The 23,730-nt window shown below is 41.7% G+C and overlaps 3 protein-coding genes, 1 long non-coding RNA gene and 1 other non-coding gene across 8 annotated transcripts; 4 read left to right on the top strand and 1 right to left on the bottom strand.

The window, feature by feature from the left end:
• The first annotated feature begins 79 nt into the window (after positions 1–79).
• Positions 80–10,086, top strand: gk (glycerol kinase). 2 transcript variants are annotated; one of them, XM_022761854.1, is made up of 21 exons: positions 80–698; positions 1,808–1,881; positions 1,978–2,084; positions 2,214–2,291; positions 2,511–2,590; positions 2,747–2,884; positions 2,975–3,084; positions 3,245–3,311; positions 3,616–3,633; positions 5,471–5,506; positions 5,611–5,678; positions 5,790–5,832; positions 5,925–6,005; positions 6,220–6,298; positions 6,480–6,576; positions 6,693–6,777; positions 6,888–7,008; positions 7,949–8,092; positions 8,185–8,271; positions 8,800–8,886; positions 9,103–10,086. In XM_022761854.1, exons 1-21 carry the CDS (start codon positions 606–608, stop codon positions 9,111–9,113), a joined length of 1,704 nt encoding a protein of 567 aa, XP_022617575.1. In that variant the 5' UTR covers positions 80–605; the 3' UTR covers positions 9,114–10,086. The 2 variants fall into 2 exon arrangements, with proteins under 2 accessions (XP_022617575.1, XP_022617583.1); XM_022761862.1 differs by lacking the exon at positions 3,616–3,633.
• On the top strand, positions 104–175 carry trnae-uuc. The gene has a single exon. It is a non-coding gene; the product is annotated as a tRNA-Glu (tRNA).
• Positions 10,087–14,270: 4,184 nt separating the features above from the next.
• Positions 14,271–17,423, top strand: LOC111233825 (NF-kappa-B inhibitor zeta-like). The gene is made up of 7 exons (XM_022761729.1): positions 14,271–14,382; positions 14,465–14,611; positions 15,364–15,427; positions 15,513–15,682; positions 15,827–15,937; positions 16,187–16,354; positions 16,524–17,423. Exons 1-7 carry the CDS (start codon positions 14,338–14,340, stop codon positions 16,560–16,562), a joined length of 744 nt encoding a protein of 247 aa, XP_022617450.1. The 5' UTR covers positions 14,271–14,337; the 3' UTR covers positions 16,563–17,423.
• Positions 17,424–17,487: 64 nt separating this feature from the next.
• Positions 17,488–19,171, bottom strand: LOC111233832 (protein jagunal homolog 1-B). The gene is made up of 4 exons (XM_022761740.1): positions 19,050–19,171; positions 18,712–18,809; positions 18,046–18,118; positions 17,488–17,964 (listed from the first exon to the last, which is right to left on the bottom strand). The coding sequence occupies exons 2-4, from the start codon at positions 18,798–18,800 to the stop codon at positions 17,575–17,577; spliced, it is 552 nt and encodes a 183-aa protein (XP_022617461.1). The 5' UTR covers positions 18,801–18,809; positions 19,050–19,171; the 3' UTR covers positions 17,488–17,574.
• A 132-nt stretch (positions 19,172–19,303) lies between these two features.
• On the top strand, positions 19,304–23,012 carry LOC111233843. 3 transcript variants are annotated; one of them, XR_002665630.1, is made up of 4 exons: positions 19,304–19,838; positions 21,008–21,099; positions 21,625–21,691; positions 22,900–23,012. It is a non-coding gene; the product is annotated as an uncharacterized LOC111233843 (long non-coding RNA). The 3 variants fall into 3 exon arrangements; XR_002665628.1 differs by having other exon boundaries at positions 21,008–21,141; XR_002665629.1 differs by having other exon boundaries at positions 21,008–21,184.
• Positions 23,013–23,730: the final 718 nt, after the last annotated feature.

Here is a 23,730-nt window from a genome sequence, read left to right as displayed (position 1 = left end):
ATCAATATTTGAAAAACACAAATATAAAACAAATATATACACATTAATGAACTCATCAATGATTCATATTTATTTTTGTATTGTTATTCGATGGTGAACGGCGTCCCATATGGTCTAGCGGTTAGGATTCCTGGTTTTCACCCAGGCGGCCCGGGTTCGACTCCCGGTATGGGAACTACTCGTTTTGTTCGTTAATATCAGAGATTGAGTGCTGTTCATCTTCTACAAATTAAGTGAGCTTTCTGCGAACGGTATGTGTTCCTTTTTAGTGTAAATGCCCACAACAAATATTTTTCCCAATTTGATCAATGAAGTAAAAATTAAGTGGATACAAGATGGTAAACTGTTCAACTCCAAACTGCCGACTTCATGAAAAGGTTTGTGAGAAAATTACAGTATCTAAAACGTAAACTGTAAATAATGATTTTTACACCAGTGTTTTTAGGACACAGCTGGCTGCGTCATCACTGATTGCCGGGTCGAACGTTACGTATGAAGGCCGCGACTGACTGGCCGACTTTGGTTGAGGTTGAGCCGCTTTCGCCGGTGTTGGTGGTGGTAATCGGTTTCCTCGCCAGCGCGGTGCCGAAGCTCCGGGGCTGCCCATGAACGGCACCATGGCCGCATCCTCACACCGGATAATGCTGGGGCCGCTGGTTGCTGCCATCGACCAGGGAACGAGCTCCACTCGGTTTCTGGTAAGAGAGTCTCCCCTCGGTGCGAGCTAGCCGTGTTACATTTAATATTTGGCTCATAACCATGTCCTTGGCTGTATTTTCCAGCCTCTGTGTTGTCGCACACTCGCATTGTTAACCGGTGTGTTCGATGTTAATAAGAAGCTTTAAATGCGTAGCTCTAATTCGTGCTGCGTGTAAGTGTCCCGCAGGAGGACTATGACTGTTGTTACATTAGAGACATGTTTTAATTTATCCACGCAGAAGGTCATTTAAAATAGCTATACAGCAATATAAATACACACGTGACATAAGTTTTCTCTGATTAGCTTGTACCTCCACCCGCTTCTCAAATGTGAATATTATGCTGGTTTCATCAATCCATTCCATTACAGTTAATGAAGTATTTTTAGGTTTTGGGGCAAAACAAGTTCATTGAAAATGTGTGTTGAAAACCTTGATGGCCTTTTTTTCACAATTTTATGACGTCATATCGACCAAATAAGTAATCAATTAATTGACATGATTATAGGTAAATTGATCATCAAAATAATTGAACTTACACCGTATTTTTGTTTTCCTTTGCTGTTCTTGAAATGTCACGTGTAAATGTTTAGTGAAGGTTTTCTGTGTCTGGTTAATCCGGGGCCCAGCTTTTGAGAAATTTGCTTGTTGGTGCAATGTCTCATTTTGGCATCTCTTTAATCTTTTCTTGAAGGTGTTTATCCAATGTTGAGTTTCAAATGAGTTTTTATGCAATGTTTCTTTTCTAACAAATACAAAGGGCCTGCTTTATTTTCTGGGTGTGGCAGATAATTGTGAGCCAACAGTTTATTGTGGATTAGTTGCCTCACACTGAAAGAAACTTAACACCTGGTCACAGATGGCTGAAGTTCATTTTTGCTCTGTTGTCTCTGAACTAAATATAGAAATATGGAGTGAAATTTTATGGAAAGAAATATTTTGATTTCAGTTTTTCAGTGATTGTTGATTTCATTTTGTGACGCTTTAGGACCGAATGTGTGTTTATTTTGTGTTAGTATAAGTGTATTGTTAAAATCCCACAGAGAAATGCATGTAAGGTTACTGCTGAAGCTACTTTCTTTCTCTTGTGATGTTTCCTCTCTTTGAAGGTGTTTAATTCAAAAACAGCAGAGCTCCTCAGCCATCATCAGGTGGAAATCAAACAGAGCTTCCCCAAAGAAGGGTAAGTGAAGAGACTAAAGTGATCCAGTTACGAGTTAGATCCTAAAAGATGCACAGGCAATTTAGAAATCATTGTGTTTTTTGTTCTAATTTTCAGATGGGTGGAGGAGGACCCCAAAGAAATTCTGCAGTCGGTGTACGAGTGCATGGAGCGGACGTGTGAAAAACTCACCCAGCTCAACATAGACATCTCAAACATTAAAGGTATGCGAACACGGGGCTTAAAGGCTACCACTTGCTCTCCTTAAGCCGCACTCGGACATAATTGCCATCTATTTCAAGGAGGTGTTTACGATCTAAAGTCTTTGGAAATTGTTGCTTGAATTTGTCTAGCTATCGGAGTGACCAACCAAAGAGAGACCACACTTGTTTGGGACAAAGAGACCGGGGAGCCCCTCTACAATGCAATCGGTAGAGTTTTGTTTTGTTTCTTGTCATTTTTTGAAGATCATATCCATTTATCCTGGCGCAGATCTGACATTCTTTGATAATACAATACAGATGGAACTCCTATTGTGTAGCGGTGAAACTGGCAGCAAACTCACTCACCGATGCAATCAAGCAGCAGATAGGGTTGTTGGATTTGACTGATTTCGGTCGCTATGAAATAACTGCAGTGTTTTTGTTCAGTTTGGCTGGACCTGCGGACTCAATCCACAGTTGAACGTCTAATTAACAAAACGCCAGGAAGGAATAAGAACCACTTGAAGGTGAGATCCTCATCTGTTGTGTTAATTCCTCTTGACTCGCAGGTCAAGGCTGAGCGTGCAGTCTCAGTTTTCAAAGAGGTGCATTTATTTTCTTGTTCTTTGTCATCTTTTATTTCCATGTGATATTGATTTCAGCATGTCATTGTCATCCCGCAGCATAAAACAGGGCTCCCCATCAGCACTTACTTCAGCGCAGTGAAACTTCGCTGGCTGATGGACAACGTGGACGAGGTCCACGAAGCCGTCGTGTCTCACCGCGCCATGTTCGGCACCATCGACTCCTGGCTCATTTGGGTAAGAGAGCACAGACTCCCCGCCTCAATAGTTGTGTCTGTGTTATCGAAATTTTGTGTGTCAAAATGTCTTTTTACGGCCGTCCAACAGTGTTTGACGGGGGGCAAGTCGGGCGGAGTCCACTGCACAGATGTGACCAACGCCAGCAGAACTATGCTGTTTAACATTCACACTATGGACTGGGACCCAGAACTTTGCAAGTACGGCAGCTGTATTTCATCGGTCTTTAACTCCATCATGCTGCCGGTTATTTTAAAAAATATCACTGAAATAGACTGTGCTTTTACTTAGAAATTCATGCAATATATACCTAATATAGTTTATTTAAAAACTGTCGCTCTTTCTTTTAATTCTCATCAGATATTTTGGTATTCCCATGGAGATCTTGCCCAGAGTGAGGAGCTCTTCAGAAATATATGGCCTAATGGTAAGTCAGTCAGTCTGTTGCCAAGCCTAGTCTACCAACAATTTATCACTAATAAGTGTTTTATATTAACTTTTTTATTCCAATAATTTCATTTCTGTGTCTAGTGTGACTAGTGTCGTGTTAAAGAGTGGAATGTCTCACGCAACAGGCCACTGATAAGATAATAGATGTTTGTGTTTGTGCGTGTTTATTTTCTTTCTCAGTATGCTTCCAGACTGTTTTTTAAGTGCATGACGTTTGACTGAGAAATCCTTTTAGGCATTTTTTTTTTTGTGTGCCATTGTCTCTCTTTTCTCACCGGTAGAAAATATGTTCTAGCCGGGTAAGTAAGACTCGCCATCATTATTTTACCTCATCATGCAAAGTAACCCGCCCCCGCTTCTCCGTGGCCACAGCGAAATGCCATCACACAGTGCATTTCCAAGACTCATGTGGATATTTTAGAAGCTGAGCTGTTTTGATTAATTGATTAATCAATTAATTTTGCCTTATAACTGCTTGTTGGAAAGTCATGGTCAGAGTTTGGTCTATTTTCAACCAGCTGTCCTATTTTGCTAAACGACGTGTATCCCATCAGTGAAATGAACATCGAACAGATCGGACAGGCATGTAGAAACGTATAGACGCACAGCGTTTGATGCAGTAACCAAGCTGTAAACCCGAAGCACAACACACTCACCGCCGCTTAGTTGTAACTAACATTTTAACTAACATGATACATTTGCTGTTGTATTAAACATTCGAGCTAATTCGTCACACCACCAGAATTCGTATTGACACCAATTAGCTGCGGGTAGTCGGAGCAGTTGAACATCGTATAACTGACCCCGAAGCAGTTTCTACATCTTTTTCTTCTTGTGCAATCAGGCATACATCTCTATCAGCCGCAGTAAATAAAACTCAAACGAAAGGCTGCCCTGGCGCAAATCTTACAGTGTCCAAAATGAACTCTTGGGGTGAGAGTACTGTTCCAGCCCTGCGTAGTGTCTGCGGTTATTCCTTTCAGGCCGCATACACCCCATAACAACTTCTGTCAACAAATCGGTGTATATAGCCTGAGAGGAAAGACTCTCAAAGCACTCCCTGCAGCTCCTTGAACTTGTTGCCTTGAGCAAAGGATAATAACAGAAGATGACTTGTATGAAAATACCAACATTTATATCAGCCCCTCCATTCTCTCATATGGACAACAGCAGTTTGACAGTAAGAGGACAATGTTTTCAGAGAGTGTTGCTCTGTGTCTGCTGGATGTTTAAATAAGCAACCGTTTGCTGACATGATCACCGTAATAACCATAAGTCAATGCCGTGATCACAGCTTGTTTTGGTGCCCCCAAGCTGCCAGTTGCAGGTTTATCTGTCTGCACAGCAAAGAGACAGTAAAAAAAATCAGTCTGGCTTTGACACAGGCCCGACTGTACTGAAGACCAAATTTACCAGCTTCTGTTTTGTGGTTTTGAACCCAGCAGACACACACACTCGCACTAACATAAGGACACACACACACATACACTCTATTGTAAATGTGCTGGATGGTCCCTCTCCCTCATTGCTTCTGTTGTGGCATGATACTCGGCCGGTTGTCACTGACGCCCACAGTTTTCCCTGACAGACCATCTTCCGTCTCCTAAATCTCTTCACTCTTTGGCACAGTTATATTTAACCAACTTTTATCTTTTGTCTTTACACATCTCACCAAAACGACACATAGGAGTGAAGACATTTTCATTTAAACCGGTTCACACTTGCCCTTGTTTTCCCTCACTGTGTTTCCACTGTTACAGTATTGCCTTATGTAAAAAAAAAAAGAAAAAAAAAAAAGAGCAGTGGTAGAATAAAAATCAGCATAGTTTTGTTATTTGGCTTCATGTAGTCAAATAATGAGGAAGTCCCTTTTTGTTTTCAGTGTTGTGACTTGAAATGAATGTTTCTCCGCTGGTGACTGATTGTATTTCTATTATTTTGTGAAAATATCGCTGTTGATTTGTTATTTGACCAACAAATGCCCACTTGAATTATACCCAAGTGCATAATTTCAAGTTTCGATAATACTCATGATGTGGTGGTACAACCAGAAATACAGTAGAATAGAACTACTGGAAAAAAAAAAAAAAAAAAGCACACAGTTCACTTGTAAAACAATGAATCTTCTTTTGACAGAAATCAGGATCTCTTTCAGGTATTCCCATTTCAGGGGTAAGTTTTTTTTTGTTTTTTTTTACTTTGCTAACATTGTCTCTGTGTACATCATGTGACCTTTTTTATTATGTGATAAATGCATCTATTTGCTTTAAAAACAGTGTCTTGGGGATCAGTCAGCCGCACTGGTTGGACAGATGTGTTTTCAGGACGGGCAAGCTAAAAACACGTAAGAGGCTTTGTGTGTGGATTTTTTTTTTTTTTTTACATTGTCTTTGGGTTTTCCTTTTTGTTAGAAGTTCAACAAAAAGTTAGATTTCTCATGTGTTCTCATGGCCAGGTATGGAACTGGCTGCTTTCTCCTGCGAAACACTGGAGCCAAGGTACAATAATTAAGATTTGTATTTGAAACACTCATATAAATATTGACACCCCTTCACACATTGCACACACTGCTGTTTCTGTTGTTTTTCAGCCTGTAATGTCTGACCACGGCCTTCTGACCACCGTGGCGTACAAACTTGGTCGGGACAAACCTGCCTGTTATGCGCTGGAGGTACAGGATGTTAATACACTTTTGACAGGAATATTAATTATAATATGTAAGGAAGAAAAAAAGTTCACAATCTGAGAATTCATAGATTCAGCTGCACGATTTTCCTTTTGTCGACCTCAAAGCAGTCGACAGGCAACAGAGGATGCGAGTCAGTCAATTCAGGTGATTTGTGTGTTTGTTTGTTTGTTTTTAAAATTCCGCTACTTCTTGCCAGGGCTCCGTGGCCATCGCAGGAGCTGTGGTTCGTTGGCTGCAGGATAACCTCGGCATCATCGGATCGTCCGAAGAGCTCGGTACATCCTGCTCCTTTCTGTTCAGAAAAATCGTCGCGGCGGTCACCTTCTGCAGGACTGCTGTATCATTTAATTTCTTGGATAAAAACAAAGTTGGATAGCTATTGTGCACCCTACAACAAAGAAGTATAAATCATTAAAAGGACGTCCATGTTCCTTTTGTGTTTCTTTCCCTGTGCAGAGAAGTTGGCCGCATCAGTCGGTACATCCTACGGTTGCTACTTTGTTCCTGCATTTTCAGGTCTCTATGCACCTTACTGGGAGCCTAGTGCAAGAGGGTAAGACCAAGAGCTTCTCTGTAGTTTAGTAAACATGTCTAAAATTACTCACACAACCCGCTGAAATAATTCTTACTCTCTGCTTCACTCACTATTATTTTTTCTCTGTGTCACAGGATCATATGTGGTTTAACTCAGTTTACTAATAAGAGCCACCTCGCATTTGCTGCGCTGGAAGCCGTCTGTTTCCAAACACGAGAGGTAAATGTGAATATTCCCCGTCAGGACGTGTTTATTTTTTATCTGTTTCTTGTGTATGTGAATCGACGCGGCTGTGTGTGTGATAACCGGGGACGTTTGTTTGGGTACAGATACTGGACGCCATGAATCAGGACAGCGGCATCCCGCTAACTCAGCTCCAGGTGGACGGAGGAATGACGTCCAACAGGCTGCTGATGCAGCTGCAGGCCGACATTCTCTGTATCCCCGTTGGTAAGGTTTCCATTTATTTCTTATCATGTTTTCAGGTATTTAGTCACGTGCGAGTCAAAAGGGAACAGCGGGTACATGACATTTCTCTTCATGACAGTTTATTTGCCCTTTTGATATATATCATGAATAATATGATAGTCAAGGAGAGGAGGAGTCATTTGTCTTTCAGACTAGTTTAACGTGAGACATTTAACACACTTAAATAAATCATTTCTTCAAACTATAAGACATTCTAATTACAAGCAGTATTAATGAATATCAATTAATGCAAAAAAAATTCTGACATTACTTCATCCCAGTCGATATGGTTCGTGGCTATAGTTCAACTCATCTGTACAGAGTTTAAATACATCCAGCAGCGCCATTGTGATCAAAAAATCTTATTTCCTCTCAACGTGGGTGCAATTAACAGAACTGGCACACATGCCAAGTGTCGTGCCAAATAGAAACTTGTAACAAACTGTGGCAGTCACCAGACTGGATCCTCAACCAGCAGGTCACTCATGCAAAACTGTGTACACATTTATTTATTTATTTATTTATTTATTTATTCATACATACATAAAACATTGGCAGGGTAGTCCCGATGTGTCAAACTGTTGTATCGGTATACAGGGTATTAATTAGTGACCTCTGCTGGCCTTGTAGAGAATAATCACACATCATTTGGACAGTTTAAAAAACAAAAACGGTTGTTTATGTGCCAGTATTTATTCCAGCATGTCATTTAACTGTTTTACTGAATATTTCCAGACTGTGTCTAAAATGCAAATGTAAACACTGTCCATACAGCGCATCAAAAAACTGTTTTGGTGTCGTTATTGCTACTACTAAGTGATATGAAGAAAAGTAGAGCGTAAAGCTGCGTATTGCTATATGACCGTTACCGATGAGTTACATCTCGTTATATCTGATTAAAATTGCATCATTTTGTTTTCAGTGAAGCCGTCTATGCCCGAGACCACAGCACTCGGTGCAGCGATGGCAGCCGGGGCAGCGGAGGGCGTGAGCGTGTGGAGTCTGAACCCCGAGGACCTGAGTGAAGTCACATCAGAGAAGTTTGAGCCTCAGATCAACCCTGAAGGTACAGTGAGCCGGCGCTGCTCTGCACACGCCTGAAAAGATGGGACGATGTCCTCAGTAGAGTTATAAATTTCCTGCGTATGTGTTCGGCAGAGAGCGAATTTCGGTACGCACGGTGGAAGAAGGCGGTTCAAAAATCCATGAACTGGGAGACGACAGAGCCTGTCGGAAATGGAAACGGTAGGCAGGACTGCACTGAGAACAAGCCAAAACTGTGGGATATCTTCCAATGTTACAGTCTCATTAGCTCCAAATTCCCACTTTGTGTTATTGTCCCTTTGCTGTGGCTCTATCTTTTAAAACCATTTGGCTGTAGGATGTACCATAACATGATTGAGTCAAAACCGAATTCTTCACTTAATAATGACACACACGCTCAGGGATTTTGAGATAAAGCCTGATTTGTAATGAAGAAAAAAAGGAAACTGATCAAAATATAATGACATGAAATGTTAATTTTCTCAAAATCAGTCAAGGCAGATTTTGAAAAAACATTTTCTCTTTGACACGGTTCAGTGATGACAAATTAAGACCTTTTTAGTTTTCTAATGAAGCTGGTAAAGACCGTATTGTGTTTCAGTGCCCAAACCGACCCTGTCAGTTAGCCTTCATATCTTTCTGAAGGCGACTACACAGAGTGCAGACTTCTGACTTTTTGATTTTTGACTTTATTGTTCAGAGTGATTGTTTTTCTGTCTTGACCAAAAGGTGAAACTAGTATCTTCAGCAGCGTCCCACTGGGCTTCTACATCATGGGCAGCATGTTGATGTTAATCGGTGCAAAATACATAGCAGGTCAGTATCTACTTGAGTATGCGTACACTGAGTGTATTAAGCACGATATTGTTTTTCAAAAAAAGCCATAGTCTAAACATCTTAGAATCACAACCGTTTGTCACGCCACTGAGCTGGCTCGATGTCAGCTGCGCTTCCAAGTATAAACAAACCGCACACGATTATTACAAGCAAAAGTGAAATATGACAAAGCTTGTCTGTCTGTGTCAACATTAGGCCACACCTAGGCTCAGACTCCCGGAGCCATCAAAGATGGAAAGTGGAAACAATCGCTCTTCACGCTGGACCACCTGTACTCTTTTGCACTGTTTTTCCAAAAGGCATTCCAGAAGAAGGACGTTGATGACGAATCTTACCACTGACTGGAAAAGCAGGACAAATTTGAACTGACTTTTCTTTATCATTCTCATTGTTTTTTAATCTATTTTTCTTTACAGCAGACAAGAGCACATTGTTACATTGGACATGAATTTTAGCAGGAGTGCGCATGCAGTTTTTTTTTTTGTTTGTTTTTTTTTTCACTGGTGATACAGTATGAACTCAGCTTATTTATGTAGAAACTCTGATGACGGTAGTTCAGGTTGTTATCTTTCCACACTGGTGTTTAATGAAACTCACTGTCTAATTTGCATTACTTGTTGTAATTCGATATGTCACTGTTATCACTTGAACGTTCTTCCAACAGTCATTATGTGATGTTTTGTTGCTGGTTAGGGTTAACCTCAACCCTTTTTATATTTTTTGCTTTGTGTCATGGGAGCGGTGTACTAACAAGAGTCTATATATATATATATATATATTTATTTATTTTGTAACAGTTGGGATTAAGACACATAAAGTTTGAAAACAAGGGAAGGAAGGAAGGAACAGGGGTTAATGAACTGACAAGTTTGCTTTTTGATGAAATTGACGTTCTTTTACATACATGAATGTTTGTAAAAATTCAATGTGTATGTTGCGTAACGGGCAAACATGCGATGAAGGGCAACGATAAGCAACTGGCACACAATTTTGGATTTCTGTGTTCACACAATACATATAGGCATTCTAGGAGTAAACGGGCAAATGTAAATAGGTTTATTTCTGTGAATTTGACGGAAGCCAGGAAGCTAAGAACACAGTTAGGGGATAAAATCTTAATCAGTTGGTTAATGTTTAATTTATGTTGTAGACAAAATGTAGGTCTGAAGCTTTTTTTTTTTTTTTAAAGGCCTGTCACGGTTGTCAGACCGGGCCTTGTTGCTCCTCTTGTGAATCTCTGTTCTGTTTTGTGTGTTTTCTGGACCTGATTATTAGTTTTTATTTTAAAAAAGCCAAACAAACAAAAAAAAAAAACAAGGTTAAGATTCACTTTTATGAATTCATTGTTTATTCAATTCACAAGTCACATTATGCAAAAATTTTATGTTGAACAAATCAAATGCAAGTGTTTCACATGCACCCTTACAGATGACTCATTAAGCAGTTTCATTGCACTAAAATGTTGAGAGTAAATTATTTAATTGAGAGGGAGCTTTATGAAACCATAGACCTCTTTAACTAGTTCCCTTTAGTGTATCGTCAAGGTTGGAAGAGATAACCTTGAGGAAGTAGAAGTGTGAAAATGAATGTCAGTATTTATTATATTGCCCAACAATTGTCATGTTTGTCTACCGTGTGGATCAGAAACCGAAAGAAAGTCAGCGCTTCTGTTTGATGGAGGCGTAATGGGTGTTTTGTTTAAGAAACGGTTTAACGTTTGCTCTGGATAATTAAGCATTTATTTATTGAATTATACAGTCCACGAGAGGTATGAAATTACTCGGTGTTGACAAAACTCTGCGTGTATGTAGTCGGTTCTTATGTACGGATACAGGTGTTACGGGAGAATAAATGTCAACAAAAATGAACTCGCTTTGTCTTGAATTTTCCTGTTGCACTTTGGTTTTGTATGTTGCAAACCAAAAATATCATTTATACCCATGTGATCACATATAAAAGTGGCTGACAACAAACTTTTTTTCTTTGTTTTATTAGGCTAATCATTCATTGTTTCTTGGACCGTGGGGGTTAATCTGTAACCATAAACAGAACTTTGCTTTCTGCAAATCTATTGTTGTCTGTTAAGTGGCTTTTTATAAAAAAAAAAAAAAATCTTTTCCCCACTGCGTTCATGACAAACCCAGGCTGTATTTGTGAAGCGCTACCTGCCTTTCTTTAAATCTCAAGAAATATGAGCTGTTGACAAGGGAGTGGTTTGTGCCAACAGCAGAACAAGTTATTCAGTACTTGCTCTCAAACCTGCTGTATGTTTCAGCTCTGAGACACGGGCTCCATCCCGCAGATGTTCCAGTTGTGCTGCGCAGCTTGATCAGTAAGTCTTTAACAGATGTCTAAAACTACAAAATAGGGATTTTCTGTTGTTTTTTTTTTCTCCACAAGCTTAGTGTCAAAAATGTTACAAAAGCAAAGGCAGAACAGTGTTTTCTTTATTATATACTTAGCAGGAAATATTTGTTTAATTACATATAACTCACTTTTTTCCTTGCCATACTCAGGGTTGATATGTGAAATATGTCATGCGGTTCAGGTACTTTATTCACTTACAAAGGCCTTATTGTTCAGAAGCTTTTCTTATGTATGCAGAGCATTGAGGTCATTTGCATATTAACTGACCTTTAGCAGCTAGTTTGGATGTTAAACTGACTGGTCGCACTGACTTTTCTCGCACACTATTTTTTTTATTATTCACAAGATGTGCAGATAAGGATTTACCTTTAAATATATTTTCCTCAAAGGATCCTGTTGTTCTTATAAAACTATTTGGTGTCTGACTCGGCCTGAAATTTCAAAAAGCGAGCAAACTATATTGAGCTGGGTTTACTGTAATACCTTTACTTTGAAAGTGACATCAAGCTCTCCTCAGTAACGTGTCAACCAGGAAGTTGAGCCAGGTGTGGGACATTTTGTCTGGCAGCAGTTCCTCATTTCTTGCGGTGACAGGCAGAAAGGTGCAGGCAAGTGATCCCGTCATACACGCTTTGTAATTACACCCTGTCAATCAAACTTTGCCGATTGCACCGTTTTGACATTCAGTTTACATTCCAGGTGTGTGAGAGAAGAGAAAGTTTGGCTCCAAGCGGTGTGGCGTGTTAATGCATAACTCCTTCAACATGTTGGATCCAAGAGCGGGTGAGAGCAGAGGAAACCAGATTCTGTCAACGGCCACCGACTTCAGCCAGGATTATAAAGGTCAGTCTTTAATTATGGTGAAGAGATATGCTCCAAATTCAAAGGTATGAGATTCTATACACACACACACACGCACAGAGTCTTTAATTTTCTTGTCCTCGAACATGCGACTCCACTTGTTTGGTCTTGACACAACAGGTGGACAAGGAAGTCCACTTGTTTACTGTTGACGTTCGAGAGCAGGCCAATACTTTGTATCACGGCCCAGTGCTTTTATCTAACCGACCTTGTACTTTCATTAGAAAATGAGCCCAATAACATAAAGTTGTTAGACAATCATGATTAACATTTTTACAGCGCAAGTCACTTTAGCTCTATTATACAATCAATTATACAAGGTTACTTGACATGTTGATATTGACATGTTAAACACATTTTACTCTGACTTTAACACATCACTTTCAAGAGTGAACTAGAAGTATTAAGTAGCGTGAAATGGAAGTAAAGAACGAGTACCTCAAAACTGTATGTAAAGTACAGTGCTTTTCACCACTCCTTTGTATTTCTACTCTACTACATTTCAGGAGTTTTACTTGTAATAAAGTATTTGACATTACATGATAGCTGTTTTTTTCCCCAGGCTTTCTTATCACTGATCCCAGGCCACCAGGATACATCCAAGCTATGCAGAAGAAGAACACAGTGAAAGAGCTGCTAAAGATGAAACGACAGGTTTACGAACAGGTATTTCAACATGGTCACGACCACGTTAAGACAACTTCAAGATACGTTAGATAAGTTTTCTGACAGGGTTTCCTTGTAAGTGTTGCAATCAACTCCATTATTCACCCGTTTGTAAAAAGTATATATACGTGGGAGTCTTATATTATTATTATGGTATATTATTATATTACACAAGTTATGTTTACGAGGATAGACAAACTTTGAGTACGAGGAAGAAGTAGCAACAAAGCAGATCTTCTCAAGATTGGTATGCAAATCGTTCAAAGTGTGGGTGTGTATGTTACAAAAGATAGGCCAAATGACATCCACATGCTTGCATAAAACGATTCACCATTTGAACAACAATAACAGTTTGGAAATGATTCTCTTTTAGGAATGGAACTTCTCACAGGAGGGCACCAACATGGAGCATGAATTTAAATGTGCAAAATTGGAACCCTTTGACAGTGACGCGAGTCCTCACGTATTGAGCCCTCATGCACCAGCAAGCCCATTTACCCCAAATTTCACTCCCGCTTCTTCTCAAAACGGTCACATTACCCCACAACAAATGCAACATCCAGCTCCGCAGGGACAAGCGGCCCCGACCACGGAGGTCAAAATGTCTTTATTTCACTGGCAAATACAGCAGGAGGCAAAGAGAGTCGGAGGAGTTTCCCCTGAGCTGCTGAACACGCAAGACGCGGATGGTGACACGTACGTACGGGTGAACAAAGGCGGTATTTAGACCAGCGATTCCCAAACACAGTCGTTGCAAAGGTGTACATAAACAGCAAAATAGGATTACAATTTGGCACGATGCTGATTTTTTAAATAAATTTATAATAACCAGTACGGCGCTTGTCAAACTAGAAGGACACTCGGAGAGCGCAGACCTCCGCCAAAGCCTATGGGGGAAAAAAAAAAAAAATCAAATTCATAGTAAATGATCATGACCTCTCCCAAAATTGAACGGGCCTTTTCCTGGCCCACGCTTCATCCCTCCAACAAGTTCGGTGACAATCGGCTCAGTATACCGATGAAAAGACAAAAAACATAGTCCCCCATAGTCAGACCTACGTCCACATACCAGGGCCGTCGTAGCGAAACGCCAAGCCCGCGCACGGGATCAAAAAAACCACCATTTTAAAGAGAATCGCCGAAAATGAACCAAAATTGAGTAGGGCTGCTGTTTCACCATTGTAGCATGATGTATCTTTCTATTATGTGTGTGGGTTATATTTCTAAATATCATAATAGCTTATGACAGGCTTTCAAGAGAGTCAGAGTGGATCTTCAGGACAGGGAAAGATACTCGCGGTTGCAACATCCGGGATGTTGAAATAGGTCTATATTTATTCAAAATAATAATAATAATAATACATTTTATTTATAGGCGCCCTTCAAGGCAATCAAGGACACCTTAGCTAAATGTGCTATTGCTAGCTTTAAAAAATAAGCAAAAGTAATTGGCCATTTTCTTTTCCAACTGCCAGATTTCTGCACATCGCAGTGGCACAAGGTAGACGGGCTCTGGCATATGTGCTTGCTGCAAAAATGGCCATCTCTGGCTCTCTGGACACGAAAGAGCACAACGGACAGGTACACACGGTCGTACGCGTTTATCTCACTGAATTAGTACTAACGGCTTATTTATGCTGAGTTTCATACTCTTTGTACACAGACGGCGCTTCACATTGCGGCCACCACCAATCAACACTTGATTGCGCACGACCTGCTGGCGCACGGAGCGCAAGTCAACACTCGTGACTTCTGGGGCCGATCTCCTTTGCACGTGTGTGTGGAGAAAGGCCACTTTCTCAGTCTTCAGGTAAGAATTCAGCGTTAGTATATTATGTCAGAAAAATGTCACAGTCTAATATGTCATAAAAATGTCAGAGTATAGTACGTGATGAAAAATGTCATAGTACAGTATGTTATAAAAAGTGTCTTTAGTGTAGTAAATCATAAAAATGTCATAGTATAATGTCATTAAAAAAAAAAAAATGAGAGTCAGAGGAGGGGCCTCCCAGGAGAAGGCAGTGTAGAGTGGAGGTCAGTGTGAAGAAGGGTAGGAGAGGGCAGGGCAGGGCAGGGCAGGGCAGGGCAGAGGGAAGGAGGAGAGGAGAGGAGAGGGAAGGGTAGAGGACGGATGGGAGCGTGAGCTATTAGAACTTCTGAACTCAGTGTGTCATTCTTTCATCTGAGTGTGAGAAAACATTACACCATTAAGAATTGAACCCACTGTCTTTAGATATTATTATCCATTAAAAGATTGAGCTTTCTCTTTGCGCGCCAGCCTTCAAACGCTAAGGACGAAGGCCGCGTTTTCACAACAGTCTTCTAATTGTGTGAGCTATCCGGTCAGATAAGCGAATCCTAATTGTTTGAGCTTTTGGCGCTGGGCTTCAAAACTCACTGTAGCGCCCGAGGATGAAACCCGAGACTTCAAAACTTCAAAGTGGTTCTTTACACGACATCTCGCTGGCGCCCCTTGTAAGTCTGTGACAATAAAGCTCCTGCCTATGCCGCGTTTAGAAAATGTATAGTTGTAGTTATTCTTTTTATTACTTATTTCCACAGAGCATCTGGAGGACCCTACGTGGGAGCGGGCGACCGATCGACATCGACGTTTTCAATTACGATGGTGAGGATGTTTTATTTTTCTGAAAACTTGGGAATGCTGATATAAAATATCTCTGCGATTGAATAATACCGTTCTCTCTCTGGAGGTTTAACCCCACTCCACGTAGCGGTCCTGTCTCACAATGCGGTCGTTAAAGAGCAGCGGCGTCTGGAAAATCCTTGTACGTATATGGTGGCGGAGCTGGTGCGGAGGAGACGGGCGCTTGTCGAATGTGTTAGGACTGTGCTGCTCATGGGCGCCTCCCACGGGACCAAGGTAACCGTCACAAGCCACGCGGTCAAGCGATACAACAGTTAAAACTCTGTATTAGGTGCAGCGTCGCGTCGTCAGCGTCGCCCAACTCGGAGGCTACAAAAATGACCTTTTTCTCGTGCGGTGTTTTTCGTTTCATTCCCGCAGGATCTGAAAAGCGGACGGACTTGTCTTCACATGGCTTCTGAGGAGGCGAATGTGGAGCTGTTGCAACTTTTCCTCGACCGGCCGTCCGCGCCGACCCTTGTAAATATTAAGGTTAGTCGTCGTTTGGGTCGACGATATCCTGAGGTCGGTTTTTCTTTTCACTCTAAGGCAGACGAGACATCGACAAAGCGGTTAATCTGTAGAAAACAAAAGTTGCCCTTAATCAAACACGACAAGACAAAGAAAGAAAACGCTGAACTGATGGCAGGAGAACTTGGAATTGAATTAGCTACAGACTTTTTGCAAAATGCTGAAGCTCAAACTGCGTGTAATGTGTACTTTTGCATCTGTACGTTTCAGACATTCAGCGGAAACACCGCCCTGCACATTGTCAGTTCTTTGCAAAACTGTCAAACTCAAGTGGAAGCGGTGAAGCTGCTGATGAGAAAAGGAGCCGACCCCGGGTTCAAAAACTTTGAAAATGAGCTTCCCTCTCAGCTGGTGCCCGAAGGACCCGTCGGTGAAAAGGTAAGGTGCGAAATCACGACTACAGCTAAAAAGCCCGTTAGACTGCGAGAAATGAAATGTAAGGCAGTGTGATCAATTATACCACTTTCAGTAAAAAAAGAAAAAAGGAACAGGTAAATTAGACGTTATAAGTGACATGCCGATGATTTGATTTTTGTCTTTTTTTCAGGTGCGGCAGATCCTGAAAGGAAAACGTGTTTGCGCTTAAATGAAGCCAAGAAACACTGTCAGTCAGACAGTCGACTCTACCTAAATATTATTTGCCAAAACAAGGCAGATGCAGGTTGTTTCGGTGAAACATGCCACATTGTTCATTACCATGTAGTGCTCAAAGGAAAGTTATGACTGGTCAAGCTATGACTTGTGTTTATTTTTGTTTTTGTTTATTGTTTTAGATCTTGAAGCGATACTTTAGGTTTGCTGTGGAGTAAGTGAACGTCTTGTAGATAAAGCTCGCAGTCATCAGTCGGGAGGAATCACGGTCGTTTGGACAGATTTCACTGTTAATACCTTATGGGATCATTTGGGCTATTTAAAAATATGCATATTTTCTCGACATGTAAAATAACGCAAGTCACGTCGACGTAATTTTATTGCGAAAAGGTTTGAGTGTGATGTTTGTTTCAAGAGGTTTCAACATTGCACATTTTGTACATATCGATATATAACTATACAGCACGCCGTGCATTAAGAATGTGTGTGATTTTCAACTCAATAAATAGTCTCTTCACAATGAAAAGTTTAAACTTGATTTTGATGTTTCCCGATATATTTTTCCCACAGGTGTAAAAATGGGTTTTGACCGATTTTAGTTGAGGTTCTGGCAATCATACCGGCGATCGCCGACAAAACGATCGAACCGCTTCGGTCAATAATCGATCCGACGATGCGGTCCGATGTTGAAATGTATTTATTTGAATTTGTTTCCAACCATCAACTTACACGTTCATACAGTGTCGTCCGGTTATCCCCGTGCGTTTACAATAATGTTGTACAGACACACGGAAAACATTTACAGTTTACGTCAATGAAACGCCAGACGCCATCGTGGCAATTTTCAGCAAACAGCTGTCAAATATAAATGTAGAAAAAGTCGACAGAGGACATTATTTTCGGGAGTCTCTTCTCCCGGTCTCGGCCGGTTCGGTGACCGGTTTCCAAAAAGCTCCGGGGCTCCGAGATCCTCTTTGCCCAGATGTCAGTGCCGCACGCGCTTTTCATCATTTCTTCTTCTTGTCTTGCGTGGTGGCGAACCACTGGTCCAGCAGCTTCTTGCTGTAGTAGATCTGCCAGCCGTGCACCTGGACGGCGATGACGACGGCCAGGTACATGACGGAAACGGCCGAGAAGCCGAAGATAAAGCGGTAAGCTTTGCCGTGACGATAGAGCTGCTGCGCCACGGGGAACATCTCCATGCTGCCGTAGATAAGCGGGGCCACGCAGAAGAGCCCGGCTCCGATCATGGAGATTACCAGGTAGCTGATGTTGTTGCGAGGCAACGCCGAGAAGCTGAAGACTGTGGGAATTATGCTCAGGAGGTAAGGGTACTCCCACTGGTAAGGTGAGGCCACCACCTTGTGGGACACCAGGTTCAGCTGGCTCACAGTTACCTGAGAAAGAAGAGACGTTAGAATAAAAAATTGTTTTTTTTTTTCCAAGGTTTGTGTCATTTAATCGGGCTTTGCAATTACCTGAGCTGCCATCAGGATCCAGATGAGAAGATGGACAATGTTGAGTTTGCGGATCTCAGACTTCAAGGCGACACTGACAGAGAGGCGAGCGATCCCGTCATTTCAAGGAAAAAAACAAAAAAAAAATTCAAGTCACTGATGCGTTCATCATTATATCGCGGCACCGTTTATCGAGGGTTTATGAGCTGCAAATAAAATGAACAACTAAAAGCGCTTTGAGAGTCAGTCAGTCAGTCAGTCACTTGCGATTATAAACGTTAATATTAGAAGAATGTCTGTTTCTACTAGACCATCTTCAAGCTCAAAGGAGACAAACAATGAATAGAAATGAAATAAAATAGTCAATCAATAATCTTCAAATGGAATCATAATGTCAGCTGTTTATTTTATTCCCAGGTTCTAGTAGCAGTTGTAATGTTATACAGGAATCGATGACCGCAGATCATTTAACCTGCATTATCTCAGATCTAGGACTATTGTAATGCAGACAAACTGCGAATAATTATATTTCTTCATGGGGGAGGCTCTGAGACTTCCTCTTTGTAAAAATGACATTACTATAATTCAGTATTGAGACACAATTACATTAATGATTTTGTAAAGGCTAAAAAGCTGTTATTGAATGTTGTATACACACACACACGCGCGCGCGCGCGCGCTACTTACCTCATTTGGTAGTGTGAAGCAACGCGCTCCCGGTGCTGAAAGTCACTGCCGTCGGTACCTGCTGCTCTCGGACCTTCTCGAGAAGCCATGGTAAATGTCTGAAAGCAGAACACGTCGAGTCTTAATGAAGACAAGAGCCGCTGTGATTACAATAAAAAGGTTAAGTTATGTTGTAAGAGTCTCCCCCCTGAGCAGAATTGAATAGCTAGCTAACTAACTGTTCGGTTACGTAGTGTCGGCTAGGTTTCTGTAGCTTGACATAAGGGCCAGGAAAAAGTTTTGAAGCTGCTGCTGCTGCTGCTTAGTAAAACACACGAGCGGTTAATCGCAGCACTTACCTTTTACGTGTCAGTGCTCATAAAAAGCCTGAAGGTATAAATATGCGGGGTAACACAGACAGTCGTGCTAGCCGAGTACATCCGTGCAAGGGAGAGGTGACGGACGTAGAGGAAGTGTGACATCTCAAACTCCGATTGGTCAGAATCTCTCCAATTCAAACTAACTTTATTGATACGACGATACAAGTTCAAAATAGGTTTACAACATAAACTTTGTTTTTGTATACTTTAGTAAAAGAAAAAGAAATCGCCGCAATCAAATGGTTAAAGAGTAAAATATTATGCACCGTATTTATGATGATAACGAAAGGTGAAATAGAGGTGACTGTAATGTTAAATGAGGAGTTTCATTTGTTGTTTCGCTGGCTTCCCCCTCAGGCTGTCTATTTGTAGTAGAGTTTTGGTTGTTTTGCATCTCTGTCTTGTTGCGGCGGTCTCACTGAACGTATTGACCGGCTGCATTGGCGGCTGTATGAGTCGGTCACGGGGAGGATCTGTCAGCTAACTCCACGCTTCTCCGTCGGTGTCACGTCACACTGACTGCACGGAAGTTACCGGCATTTGTTTACAAGGAGCAGAGCGCGGATGGATCGGGGATGACAGGCACACGAAACATGAAAAGTTTGAGTTGTAAAACACATTTATCACGACACAAAAACGATATAGACCGAATAGAGCTGTTAGTAAGTAAGTAACCGGAAGATAGCAAGAGCTGCGAGGACGAAGAAAACAAGCGGTTTTCAAGGGACTCAGACGAGGATTCCGAGCCCTCGTGATCCGTGTGAGGACGTGAGTACGGCTCCTGTTTCACCGTTGTAGCATGATGTATCTTTCTTCTAAATTATATTTATAAATATCACGATAGCCCATGACAGGTTTTCAAGAGTTGTGGGCAGTAATTGGTGGGAGAAGTGAGAGGGAAGAAAAAGAAAAAGAAAAAGCAAAAGAGAAGGAAGGAAGGAAGGAAGGAAGGAAGGAAGGAAGGAAGGAAGAGGAGGAGAAGGAGGAGAAGAGAGAGAGAGAGAGAGAGAGAGAGAGAGAGAGAGAAAGAAAGAAAGAAAGAAAGAAAGAAAGAAAGAAAGAAAGAAAGAAAGAAAGAAAGAGAAAGAAAAAACATTGTTATTGTTAGGCTTCTAGCCGGGGACTACGGTCACGTGCGTAAGTGGCTTAGATTTTGGGTGCGAATTCTGTTTTGGATTTAGAGAGGTTAAAAAAAATGTATCCCAGGTTTCCGTAAAGACCGATATAGCGGCTAAGCCCCAGCCTAAAACTTTAATAGGACACAGAATTCTGTCAATTATCGATAACATAGCACACCTGGTGTGACACGACACTGCGTGTACCTTCCCCGTCTAGCAACGTCTGTCCCTCAATGAAAGGTTCCTACCTACATACATACATACATACATACACACACACATACAGGTGCTGGTCAATAATTAGAATATCATCAAAAAGTAGATTTATTTCAGTAATTCCATTCAAAAAGTGAAACTTGTATATTATATTCATTCATTCATTCATTCATTCATTCATTCATTCATTCATTAATTACACACAGACTGACTGATATATTTCAAGTGTTTATTTCTTTTAATTTTGATGATTATGACTGACAACTAATGAAAATCCCAAATTCAGAATCTCAGCACCTGTATACATATTTATTGTCTGACCCAGAATAGTGACACCCACCTGCCTGATGGAAATCCTACATACAGACAAATAGAAATGGCTCCTCTAACTGACGTGTAGCTCTTTTTTTGTCAATTGCTATTTTCCGGCAAGAACAGTTTGCATAGCTCGCGGTTGCCAAAAACGTAGTCCCGCCGTAGCGTTAACAGGCTGGGTCATCTGCCGGATTCTACGGCTACGGCATTAAAACCAGAACAGATGCGGGATACTTTGCGGAGGTTTTTTCCGAGAGTCTTAACATTTGTCTGTTTGTGTACATCCAGGCCCACGAGGTGTACAGCGATGAGGGTGATCCCCTCCGCCCACCTCACCGTACCTGAACGGAGACTCCTTGGACCTGGAGAACGTCACCGAGGTGGGCCCGGTCCAGTTTCAGAAGAACACCGATGAGTCCGCAGTGTGTAAAGAAAATCTGCTGTGAAATGTCAGATACGGAGGAAGTGTGTTTTTCTATATAAGCAGTTTGCTTTGTGGAGAGAGAGAGAGAGAGAGAGAGAGAGAATATGAAATGAATGAATGAGAATGAAACATGACACAACTCTTACAATGGAATAAGGTTATATCCACATCCAGGATGTGAGTGGAGTATGTGGTCCTTTTGATGTAGCCTGGGATGCATTTGTGTTCACTCTGCTTAAAAGAATGTGGCCTGGACCACCTCTGAAATTTGTACTTGATGTGTTCATCCCTGTATTTTGAGCCGACTCCTTGTGATGTGATGTATTACACGAGACGGATGTTAACACAAGGTCTGAACTGGGGGCTGTATTGTATGGGAATACAGAGCACAAACATCAGCGAGTCATATGTGACACGCACCTTTCACAAATGGGCTCTTTCGGTGCTTCGGTCCTTCTGACCCTCTGCTCGTCTCTTCTAGGGCTTCGCTCTCAAAACGAACAGCGTCAACCACTGCATCGTGGCCCGTGTCACGATTCACGGACAAGGTGAGTGTATGCATCTGCATGAAAATACCAAGCCTTGGAATGCCGGGTTATTGATTTAGCCAATTGGATTTGATGTAAAAAAAAAAAAAAAAAAAAGATGAGGTGGAGTGTTTGTTTGTTTGTTTTAAAAGAGATAACATTTATGCTCTCATGCAGTTTGTATTTAAAGAATGTTTAGTTGGCACGTGTTCTTTTATCCTCAAAAGTAAGAAAAATGTCTGTCTAAAGAAAGAGTGTGTGAAAAGAAAGCCTTTGTAACCTCGCGCAACCTCTTTGGATCCCATCTGAGCAGCAGTGCGTATTTGTCAGAAGCGTACAGGCAGTGTAAAATTTGCTGCTTACTTGAGATCTATTATATCCATGCGTGGAGACGGGCAAGGCCACGGCAAAAGCGACCTCATTGTTTTTAAACTGTTCCCGGGTTGACTTTGGATTGTTGTTGTTTTGACTGGCCGTAGGAGGCTTAGCGTTAAACTCTGTGGTTATCGGCCCGCATGCAATATATGCACCCAAAATGTGAGTGAGCCTCCACCACTCAAATCGGGCGGGATGACATAATTTGGTTATATGGCTATTTGTCCTCAATTCAATGATGATGAAATGACCACTGAGACACCTAGGGAATGAATTTACGCAGGAAAAAAAGAAATCCATTGTCCAAGCAAAATGAAGTTTCTTTGGTTTATTTCTCCATTGGCAGGCAAACAAACAAACAAACAAAACAACAATGGCATTTGCTGCCTCTCTTGCCCTGGTAACCTGCCTCACCTATACGTACCTTCAAAATAAAAGCATTCATAAGTAAGTACTCAAATAAATAATACTAAAAGATATAAGCAAACTAAAGGTGTAGTCAGCTCCAACTTTAGCATACTTTGACGTGCCGCCTTGTGTGTAGAAGTAAGCAGTGGCTTACTTGACAGTTTTATTGTGGGAATGAGAACTTTGTGTGTGTGAAATGCAAAAGTCACAGCGGCCAACAGAATGAGAAATGTAGCAAGTGTCTAGCTTTTTAGCTTTATCTAGAAGAAAATCATGTGGTATTTTGATTGATTGGAATGGGAAAGGCAAGGAGTGCTTTGTTGTGTGGTGTAGAAGGTGCTGGGGCCTAGTGGACTGAGATTGATTGATTGATTGATTGATTGTGTAGTGTGTGGTGAGGTAAGCGGTTGACAAATGGACACATTGTTTATTATTTTGTGTTGCAGAAAGAGTCCCTGGATTTGTCCAGACAGTCACCTGCAAGAAGACACGACAGTGAAGGTGTTAGCGGTGATATAAGAGTGCAATATTGGCAGGCAAACAAAGAAAGAAAGAAAGAAAGAGTGAGTTACCGGCACTCGAAGAGGGAGCATGGCAGAGACGATGAGGGCAAAAGGGGCTAGGGGCGCCCCCGGCGGCCCCTGCTCGGTGGACTCGCGCAGGTTGACTCGCAGGTCTTTACTCCCGTTGGTCTTCACTCCCGGAGGTCTGAGCACGGGGGCTGCCACTGGGGCTGACGCTGGGCTGACGCTCCAGCGCTCCTCTGCTGCTCAAGTACCGCTCCGCTGATTGCTCCCCACCTGCCCACGGCCAATCGCGGCTCGGCACCCCAGCCTTCACAGGTGCGCCTCGTTGACTGCTCCTGATTGCTCCTCGCTCCCTGCCGGAACAGGAACAGGAACACAACACACAAATTGCTCTGTTGCTTTTCTTCACATCATTCACAGTCAAAGCTACTCAAACTAAACTTCTTATCAAACATCAAGCTCACAAAAATGTCCAATTATTCATTTGTACAAAACTCAAAAGGTGGATCTCCATTACTTGCAGTGTGTGGACTGCCATGTGACACTGTTGCTCAGAGCACCTTCTCCCTGCATCTACAACCTGGACTCGTGCATTCATTTTAACTCTTTAACTTAACACACATTACTGACATTCACTGCAATAACCTTGTAGCATCTATCGCAAACGGACCATGCTTTTAGCATGTCCCAACCGCACGGAACCGCACCAAAGGTCAAAGGGTCAACTCAACTCCAGAGGATTAACCGGTG

Source organism: Seriola dumerili, unplaced genomic scaffold, assembly GCF_002260705.1.
Source record: "Seriola dumerili isolate Sdu_G_001 unplaced genomic scaffold, Sdu_1.0 BDQW01000019.1, whole genome shotgun sequence".
Taxonomy (NCBI): domain Eukaryota; kingdom Metazoa; phylum Chordata; class Actinopteri; order Carangiformes; family Carangidae; genus Seriola; species Seriola dumerili.
This window is presented reverse-complemented; position numbering and strand designations above follow the sequence as displayed.

What these genes read in the sequence shown, in the direction of transcription:
- gk (XM_022761854.1), top strand. Translation starts at nt 606, where the DNA reads ATGAACGGCACCATGGCCGCATCCTCACACCGGATAATGCTGGGGCCG. An exon ending in CGAGCTCCACTCGGTTTCTG is followed by an intron (nt 699 to 1,807) that starts GTAAGAGAGTCT and finishes CTCTCTTTGAAG; the next exon opens with GTGTTTAATTCAAAAACAGC. An exon ending in TGCGAAACACTGGAGCCAAG is followed by an intron (nt 5,833 to 5,924) that starts GTACAATAATTA and finishes GTTGTTTTTCAG; the next exon opens with CCTGTAATGTCTGACCACGG.
- LOC111233825 (XM_022761729.1), top strand. Translation starts at nt 14,338, where the DNA reads ATGGCCATCTCTGGCTCTCTGGACACGAAAGAGCACAACGGACAG. An exon ending in CGAAAGAGCACAACGGACAG is followed by an intron (nt 14,383 to 14,464) that starts GTACACACGGTC and finishes CTTTGTACACAG; the next exon opens with ACGGCGCTTCACATTGCGGC. An exon ending in GCGCCTCCCACGGGACCAAG is followed by an intron (nt 15,683 to 15,826) that starts GTAACCGTCACA and finishes TCATTCCCGCAG; the next exon opens with GATCTGAAAAGCGGACGGAC.
- LOC111233832 (XM_022761740.1), bottom strand. Translation starts at nt 18,800, where the DNA reads ATGGCTTCTCGAGAAGGTCCGAGAGCAGCAGGTACCGACGGCAGTGAC. An exon ending in GCTTCACACTACCAAATGAG is followed by an intron (nt 18,119 to 18,711) that starts GTAAGTAGCGCG and finishes CCTCTCTGTCAG; the next exon opens with TGTCGCCTTGAAGTCTGAGA. An exon ending in GGATCCTGATGGCAGCTCAG is followed by an intron (nt 17,965 to 18,045) that starts GTAATTGCAAAG and finishes CTTCTTTCTCAG; the next exon opens with GTAACTGTGAGCCAGCTGAA.